This window comes from Teleopsis dalmanni, chromosome 2 (genome assembly GCF_002237135.1).
Source record: "Teleopsis dalmanni isolate 2A chromosome 2, ASM223713v2, whole genome shotgun sequence".
Classification (NCBI taxonomy): Eukaryota; Metazoa; Arthropoda; class Insecta; order Diptera; family Diopsidae; genus Teleopsis; species Teleopsis dalmanni.
Genome location: NC_051847.1, coordinates 34,843,773 through 34,854,161, shown reverse-complemented (window position 1 = coordinate 34,854,161; position 10,389 = coordinate 34,843,773). Strand labels below are relative to the sequence as shown.

General features: G+C 29.0%; 1 protein-coding gene across 1 annotated transcript; it reads left to right on the top strand.

Moving 5' to 3' along the window:
- Positions 1-2,001: 2,001 nt before the first annotated feature.
- Positions 2,002-8,714, top strand: LOC119681582 (aquaporin-11-like). Its single transcript, XM_038094822.1, has 5 exons — positions 2,002-2,138; positions 4,772-5,021; positions 5,097-5,371; positions 6,445-6,583; positions 8,457-8,714. Exons 2-5 carry the CDS (start codon positions 4,844-4,846, stop codon positions 8,657-8,659), a joined length of 795 nt encoding a protein of 264 aa, XP_037950750.1. The 5' UTR covers positions 2,002-2,138; positions 4,772-4,843; the 3' UTR covers positions 8,660-8,714.
- The last annotated feature ends 1,675 nt before the right edge of the window (positions 8,715-10,389 follow it).

The window sequence follows — 10,389 nt, the reverse complement described above, 5'->3', positions numbered from 1 at the left end:
TCAATACATTATCGACACAACTTAGAATTTCCCTCATTTAGAACGCAACTTAGCCTAACTCGCACACGACCTTAGTTAACATACTAAAAAATCATACTTAAATATTAATTATTTATAATTAATATCTCAATCTACCTTATTTTATGACAGTTGTTATACACACTTATTCTGCTGGTATTCGTAAAACTTATTCAAATAATTTCAGTACCAATTTTTATTGCCTGTTCACACTAGGGACTTTCAATGAACGCTGTTCGGGATTTTGCAGCGGAGCGTTATGGGACTCTTATGGGACTATTCACACTATAGTCACAGTTTGTAAAAGAGCTCATAAATCGCGACAATATTTTTTTGAATTACTATATATTTTTCTATTGACACAAGTAATTTTTCAAACACAGCTACGGTTACAAAGCGTTTATAAATCACTGAGTTGGAAGCAGCTAGTGTGAACAGTTCCGGATGTAAATTGCTTCGTTAAAAGTGTCTTGTGTCAACAAGTCCCCTTTTAAAGATTAAATTTTATTAATCTCTTCATTTTGTAGCATATTACAAGGTATATAGGTTATACCTGTTCCTAAAAAAAAACTATTATCAAATTAATCCAAATATGCTTTATATAATATTATTATTTTTAATTATTAAGTAAAAACTTCGTACTTTGATCTTAAATTTATATTAAATATAGCTAAATCAATACATAATATATAGTAAATATATTGACAATGATAATGTTTATTTTCATTATTCTAATATAAGAGTACATTTGAAAAAAAAATTCCAATTCTGTTATAATTAATGGTCATTATTTTTTTTAATTTTGTGAATAATGACGCCATTGTATAGAATATATACGAGTATTTGTTGTCTTTGCACGTGATGATACGTTATTTAAAAAATTTTGAACACTTAAGCCTACGTATTAAAGTAAATTGCGATCACTCAACAATGTAAGCTCAAAAGCTCATGGAAACCAAAACAATACAAAAATAGTATATAAGTGTATACATTACTATTTATTAGAAACATACATACATAATATACATATAATAGTTTACGGGGAAGAATGTGTCTGTACTATTATTGAAGTGCGGTATAACAAAATTCGTTAATTTGGAGAACAGTTTGTAGCTGCAGTAGCTAGTATCTAAAACAAATAAGAAAAAAAATTATTTAAGTAATTAATAAATTAATTAAATATTTTTTTAACATATGTTTATAAACTGATCAATTTGAAAACTAAGAGCTTATCATAAAAATATATCGTATACATTTAAGAGTAACCAACTGTCGTGTCTATTATTGCCTTCATTTGAATTTTGCTGTTATTTTTAAATTGTATTTCACTGAAACATAGAAATATCATTACTCCAAACTGATCCAAGTAAATAAAGTTGTTTTGGTGCTAATAGGCTATTAGCTAGTAAGCACTCATACCGATAAAGTGGATACTTCTTACATTCCTTGGTCTTCGTCTGAATATTCCTTTTACAAAAATAATCTCCTTTGGTTATTACTCAGATTGGTGCTAACACTTAAATTATCATGTCTGGGTGTGTTTTTTTTGCAGTACGTGAAAGACAACGAAACCTACACTATGAGACTTGAACCCCATAAAACCATCTCTTAAGAATAAGTACTATAAAATACTCTAAAAAAATACTATAAAAAATTATTAAAGTTTAATACTGCCACCATTGTAGATCTTTTCTGTTTCTGGATGAATACTATGTATATATAATGCTATGTTTGTATGTTTATAAATATATATCCGAATATATACAAAAACCGAAAGTACTTTTTCAGAATGTAGCATATCAAAATAATAATAATAACAACATTTTAATAGAGAGAGGGAGCGACTGTTAGATTTTCAGATCTATTAAACATAAATTTGCCAAAATTATCTCTTTTATTGGGTTGAAAATTTTTGCAAAATATTGAAAATCAACGGATAGGTCTGTGTTTTGAAGACTGAGCAGTCTCTTAAAGTTTGCCAAACAATTTGTTTTAATCAAATAGCAGCGCGGCTATTTGGGCCGCGTACATTTATTTTACAATAATAAAATGTGAAAAAAAAAATTATAAAATTTAATGAATAAATATTTTGAACTTTTATGAAAAATATTATTCAAAAGGTAAACAAATCATTTAAAAAAAAAATTTTAAAATTGTTATAGTTTTACATGCTCGATGGTCTAGAAAGTGTTGCGTAAAGCATTAATTTTCAATACGTGATTTTATTTAATTTTGAACAATTTTGCTGTGATTTCTTTTAGGAATTGCGACAAATTATTCTACAAATAATTTACACATAACATATAGACGACAGACAGCAACTATTTTTAGCTTCCCAAAAAACTGTGAAATTTTGTTTTTTTTTTTTGTTTTTTCATTTTAATAAACTACAATCAAAAGAATGTGACAAGGGCAACATAAAAGTAATAAAATTTTGAAAATATTTTCAGATATCTATAATCCCTAAATCTATAATTTCTAATAATGTTCATTAAATTTGTACCAGATATGTCTAGATTCTTATACTTCCAACATGCAATATTCAAGTACATCGTGTTTTCTGTATGTAAAGCTCACTGATCAATTTTTCTTTTGAGGTACTTCTTTTTGTTATGTGGATATATGTCTTCTTCGATTAACCATGAGAACTTAGATTATTATATGTAAAACAATAAATTTTACAATCTAATTCAAAATCATATTAAAACGTTAATTATGCGTTATTAATACCGCACAAATTACCAGCGCCATCTATTAATATGACGTTGGAGTCATATAATAATAGGATGCTACTACCATATGTTAACAGAACGGCTTTTATTAATAGGACGTCAGTGTCATATGTAAATAGGCCGCCAGCGTCATATGTAAATAGGCCGCCAACGTCATATGTAAATAGGCCGCCAGCGTCATATGTAAATAGGCCGCCAGCGTCATATGTAAATAGGCCGCCAGCATCATATGTAAATAGGCCGCCAGCGTCATATGTAAATAGGCCGCCAGAGTCATATGTAAATAGGCCGTCAGCGTCATATGTAAATAGACCGCCGGCGTAATATGTAAATAGGCCGCCAGCCTCATATTTATTTCTTACTCACATCCGATTTTTCCTTCTCCTATATACCACGTCTTTTTAATATTTAACGTATAAGAAATGGAATTCAAATATACGTGGCAATAACATAACGTTTATACGCAACAAAGATTAAATATACTAGGGACTAACTTTGTAAAAAATTTTAGTCAGCTACAAGATCTCTCATTATTTTTAGCTTTATTAAAAATTCCAGTTTTTTTTAAAATTTTCGAGGTTTGTACGGTAATACAATGAGCTAACAGCCTATAGTTGATCATTGTAACCTTACCTAACTGAACCTAACATAATATTGACTATCATTTTCTAATATCAGTAGCTTTTATAAAAAAATGTCTTTAAAAAATATATGTATACATACTTCTATTAGAAAAAAATGTGTTTAAACGATATACATATTCCTCTCTATCAGTGTTCACTGAAATTATAATATAAATATTGCTATTTTTTTATTATTAGCCATACTCCACTAGGAGCATTGACTTCTTACATAGAATCTCCAAACTATTTCTATCTCTAGCAATATAACGTGATTCATTTAAAGATTTGCCGGTTTCATTCCTTATCGTTCTTCTCCAGGTGTTACATAGTCTTCCTCTGTGCCTCTTGCCTTGGGGGTTCTATTGAAGTATTGTATGGTATATTTCGTTGTACGGCTTTCAGAGAGTTGGTCACGCCAATTATATTTCCTTGCTCCAACTTCCAACTTTTCCAACTTATTTGTTGATTATTTCTTTGTTTGTATGCTGAAGTAGTTCCATATCTAAAATTCTACGTAGCCACCAGATTCTCAAAATATTACGCAGGCATCCGTTGGTAAAGCATTAATATTGTTATATAGAATTAGACTTAGAATAGAATTTGAATATTGTTATAGAAGTGATAATAAAAATGTTCAAATTTAAATTTTTTAAAATCTTTAAAAAGCAAGGGTAAGTTAGTTTATTGGTATTATTGCGTCCAACGACTTCTTCGTTCAGGTAATGTTAAGTGTTTTACAGCAATATTTCATTATTTCATTGAGAGTATATAAGTATGTGATTTTGTCATCATGGGTGGAACACAGAGTATTTCTATCCGTGTGAAATTAGGCTACTATGTCACTCAATAAATATTATAACTTTTTCAATCACGTTCCACTATATTTTTCAAATCACATCCTTGCAATAGAGCGCCTAGATACTTGCGAGTTCCACCTCAACCCCTTCTAGCTCTGTTTATTTCTGTATACCTTCTGTGACTCTAATATAACTTAGTACAGTTCGGCACATTTTCTGAGACCACCAGATACACTGGAATAGGAGTATGATATTAGAATATTTTCTGTTATATTCTGTGATTAGGAATATTCGGCTCTTATATACCTGAAGTTTAGCAAATTCCCTTATATGATAAGGAAGAACGCAACCCCCACTCCAAATATCTTAGTACTCAACGTGTCTGCCCTAAAAACTAGACATATTTATACTATAGAGGTCCAAACGTCTATAAATCATATACCAAATAATTTATGTAAAAGAATTAAAGTACGCCAAGTAAAACTTATTAAAGTTCAAAAAATGATTTCTTATACATAATTAGAGAACTTCCTATAATAACATTAAAACCAATGATATTGATAAGTATTAACATAGAAATTTTATTTTTTGTTATTAACAGTTGATATACATCAGAAGACATCTCTAGTCATAGATTTAAGTTATTTATAATATTTATTAAAAAATCCTCGCAATGTCAATGAGTTCACTTGCCATTAGCACCGGCTTTATGGTCGGTTGCTGTATTGCCGCAGAAATTGCACGACGGATAGCAAAACGCATGCTTAACGAAGATGGTATCGTACCGATACTTATAAATGAGGCTATAGCAGCTGCTGAGCTTTGTGCATGCTGTTTCGAACTTATCATTGGTAAGTTACAATGTTATAATCTATTAGAACCAATTTTAAATTATTCTATTTTAATTTTCTATTTTAATATTTAAGTCGCTGACAACTTCGGTGTAGCTGCCTATGCTATATTTTTATTTTTACTTACGGTTTGGTGGGGTAAAGTTTGGGGTGATGCTTCCGCTTGCCCTTATACACATATGGAAGATATGGTCGAAGGGCGCACTTCTATAAAAGAAGTCGCACTACGTACTTGGGCTGAGCTTATGGGAGGCTGTTGTGTTTATCGAATCGTTCAGGTTTTTTGGTGGTTTGAGTTTGCAGAAACTCATGCAGGCAGAGCATTTGAAGAATGTAATGCTGATTTGCAGGTATGTTGAATACTCATTGATCTAAATGAAAAAGCAAAAGTTTGATACATCTATTTTATTTTATAAAACTACTACAATTCACTAGATAAGAATTTGAAATTAATCTTAATTAATAGTAATTAATAGTAATCTTTTATTTAGTGATATATTCGTCTTGAAAGATAAATAGAGCTTTGTCTTTCAAGTTTCTTCTTATATAACGCCAAAATTTTTTTACAGTTTCAGGATTTCCTCTTCTAAGAAATCCTATAAGGATGTATTGGATTTAATAAGGGTTCCTATAATAAGGATGTAAGGTAAAAATTAGAAAAGGGCTATGGATAGAGAATAAACGTTATAATAAATTATTAAAAAAGTAAACCAGAAACCTGTACCTGTAATGAAAGTGTAATGGAACAAATAAACTAATAAGTACTGTCATGATGGAAAGAGCTATAATTTAAGTTAGAAATAGCCAAATTAGTTCGGTCAACTGTTTATGTCTATACTATGACTTCAGTTTATTCTTGTGAATTAAATTGGGTATTCGAATATAATACTACATCGTCTTTTTGATTAAAAATTGAATAATTACCTAAAAACTTCGTAGAATTGTTTTACATAATCATTCCAAATATGATTACGAAATATTATATAAGTTTATAAATTATATAACCAACCAATTGATAAAACGCGTATGTACTACAACCACGGTAGACAGTATCTATTTTTAAATCCCACTAAATTTAGGTCTAAAAACACTCTTTAGGTATACTTGGCTCTTTCCCACGAATAAAACTTCCATTACACCTTACATTCGCAAAAATGCCTATACGAAATCTACATGGAGGTTTACAATGTTCTGGTATCGTTAGGAGCTAATAAGTCTATGTTTGGATTACACTCTGTTCAAACTCCCCCTAACACCCCTATATATTGTATATACAAGCATTTAAATTTAATCACAGTAACTACTATTATCTTTATTAAGAGTAAATATTTATTAGAAATCATTAAACTATTTCTATATTCTATCTATATATTTAAATTTATACATAAATAAAGTCTAATAATTTTTTTTTTACTTTTGTAAGGTTAGTCCATATGTTGGCGCAGTCATAGAAGGAATAGCTACACTACTCTGTCGTCTAGCATCGAAAACAATAAGTGAAAGAGAACCAAAATTCGGTAGTATAATTGATTCATTTATTGGTACCAGTTTGGTCGTTGCAGGTACGAATTTAAATTTTATCTAATATAACATATTCTATGCTACATTTATACAAATCCATTACACCAAGAAAATTTATAATTATGGGTAAAAAAAATTATAACTGTATGTGTCACACAATCTAACAAGTAAGTCTAACTAGTATAAATAAATATATATAATATAATATATATTATACATATTATATATTTTCGGTATATCCCTTGACTGTGATATTATACAAATCATACTTTCTTACAATACTCTTACTCTTACTTACAATACTTATTAAAAAAATATCGCTTGAGATTTCGAATCTGAATAATAATATCTTATGACTTAAATGACTTCAAACTATAACTTTCTATGGGTTTTTTGAATAATCCTCTCTTATATTATCCTCTATTTCTTTCACCTATGTGTTCATCTAAGTGAGCTTCATCACTGATAACGATTTCATCTGAAAACAATACATGTTCATTTCACGTTTCCAACTCCCAATCGAAAGAGTATAACACTGTTAATTATAATTCTACACTTTTGTGTACACCATAGAATCACTATCAAAGTTAAAAGTCAAATTTCAAATACAGTCAAATGGATAACTAATGGATAGCCCTTGACCGCAGAGTTGCCTCTTCTAACGGAAAAGATATTGAGATATAAGAGATATATCCTCTAGAATGGATAATTTTTCTAAAACAAATTATTTTGAAACAATTTATCCTGTTTTGGGTGGACACCGTTCTTGAACTATAATAAAATTGGCCAGATAATGAATATCCATTCAAGAAAATAAATAGTTATTTTCTTGAAATATCTAATTAAATATTGGACCACTTAAACGAGATGCTTCGAAAATTTAATAGTTCAGTAGTTTTGTTATACTTCAAGAAACAATTACCATAATGAAGTTCATTGAAGCAATCACATTTTCCACATTAGGTTCTTACATAGAAGGTTATTATAAGTTCATTGAGACACATGAATTTCCTATACTATGTTCTAACGTATAAGGTCTCCAAAATCTCTATGTTTGCTTTTAGAGAACAGTATGAGATATTTATCAAATGTTAGTGAATCATGTATATACTTCTTAAAGTATGTAGTTTATTTCAACTTAAATGGCATTAGACAACATGTGCAGAATAGTTAAATATGTGGCAATATAAGCTTTATTATTTGACTTTTTCTGAGTCCGGGATATAGTGCAAAACGATGCTCATTGGTATATATATCCAGCAAATTTAAGAAAAAAACTAAAAAAACAACTGATAAAAGTAATAGGCGAAGTTATTTATAGATTCTTGTACTATTCCGTCCATCATGAATAAATGTATATAAAAATTGCATGTTTCTTAATAGTATAATGGTACCAGACCACATATTCAATGTTTACCTAAGCACGTTCTTTAAATAGATAGTTTCCTTAAACGACCAAAATTACTGAGTTCATTGAACCATACATTCTCTGTGTATTTATTTATAAACAATTTATACAAACCTTTACAGTTCTAATCATTAAAAATTTTTCTTGTATGTTGAACTGTTAGATAAATTATATTCAATAGAGTTTAGTTAATAAGAGGCACAATAATGGTATGGACTAAAATATGGTTTCAAAAACAGCTGGGTCCGCGTCCCGGTACTACTCGTTGAGTTCGACGAACAAGTACCCTTCAGTACTCCCAAAACAGAATACACTGGCAGATTTTTGCGGGTTACAATAACAACAATAACTAAATCTTAAAAATCATTTATCTTCTTCCAAAACTCATTTATATATTACATCGTTTTTAATGCATGCTATAACCCAAGTACATTCACTACTGGTTTCCACTAGAATAAATGGTCTTACAAAAACAGTTTACGCGTTTAATTACATGTTGGTTTCAGCGTTTAACTATTCCGGTGGCTATTTCAATCCTGTATTGGCGACTGCACTTAAATGGGGCTGCAGAGGACACACGAATCTGGAACACATTATTGTTTACTGGATAGGTGCATGTACTGGAGCAATACTCTCTGTCGTTGTATTTCGGTTGCCAGCTGTAAGAAGAATTCTTCTAGGTGATGAATGCAAAGATAAAGAAGAATAAATGATATATATACATCTGAAACGATTATATGGAAGTCAAAATAAAAATATATTTAAAAAACACAATTTTTTTGTGTTAAGTTAACCAGTTAAAATTATTTTTTACATGTTTTTATTTCATAAAATTATAATAAAGTTCTTCGTACATTTTTATTTAATAATTAATAAATTATAAAATGTATTTAAAAAACGATAGCCACTTTCTTTTAATTTTTGAAATACGAGTTTATACTTGAATTATTAAAATACAAGTTTTTACGTCAATATGGAAATTAGTGATATAATTTACTGTCGTTGAATATAATTTTTTATAACTTTTATTAATTAAATAAAAAAATATTCATATTTCAATTACAATATAATACAAGCTTAATTACTTATATAGATGAGTTGATTTTTATATAAAATAATGGCAAGTGATCTTATATATAATTTTTGATTTTTTTTGTTTTTTGTTTATAATAATTAAAATAATTACATTTATATTATATACTAACATTAAATTCTAAGTAAATGATTTAATTTTTACAACTTTTACAACAAACTTTCTCTATCTTACAAGAGATTCAATGAACGTTTTCGATGCAACATTAGGTTAAAGTGCACCTTAAACATAAAGTAGATCTTCCTTCCACTTCAGAAGGAAGATCGAAACCTTCTCAATTAGCTAAGCCGTCTTGATTCCATATTACTCACAATTGTGGTTAAAAAAATAATCATAATAGAACCAGCCAGTTGCATAAATAAAAGCAAGTATATGGCCAATACTAATGGTGCTAAGCCGTCTTGATTCCATATTACTCACAATTGTGGTTAAAAAAATAATCATAATAGAACCAGCCAGTTGCATAAATAAAAGCAAGTATATGGCCAATACTAATGGTGGAAATATCACCGAGCCTGTTAAAGAACGGGCGCATAATAGTTAAAAGCTAGTTCTAAACAAACCTTGACATAGACACAACAGGTGCTATGGTGTCTTTTCTTCGAGCGCCGAGCTAGATGATACTACAGAGCAGGCCGAGTCTGGATCCATGTCGTCCTATAGTTCAGTGTTCCATTAGGACAAATATTAATCCAGATATTTCCGATTTGCTTCTGTGTACCAAGTTGAAGGTTCTACATTTAAAGTAAAAGGATCAAGTAGCGCTTGATTTAACTGCTGAGAAATTACTTTAAAATTTAAAAAAAAACATTTTTTTTACCTTAAACATTACAAACAATTCTTCATATGACCATTATGACCTTAATATTATCAGATTGCTTAAATGTGCGGCAGTTCAAAATTCCATTATATTTTTTACAAATAATTGTACATAAGAAATATTTATAGTGTAAGTAGATTATATAAAAAAAAGGATCAACAACAAGAAGTTCAATCCATGGGACTTCTGTTTGAACCATTCTTTAATTTTTTTCATTATCTACTTTTACTTATCTAATTTTACTTTGCAAATTTGACATATATTCTACAAAGTAGTCAAGGAGTCAAGCTGTACTCTCTCATTATTGGAACTTACAGCTCTTCGTAACAAACTGAATTTTAAAGTAAATTTAATACAAAGCCAAAAAAAAAAAACCGAGTATTTATAAACAATTAAGGTCGATAGCAGTAATTACTACTTTACAATATTTTTATAAAAATATTTTAATATGAATTTTTAAAGTATTTATTTTTTTGCCGGTCTTTATATCATTTTTTCACTTTACATTACTTAAAATATGTAAATA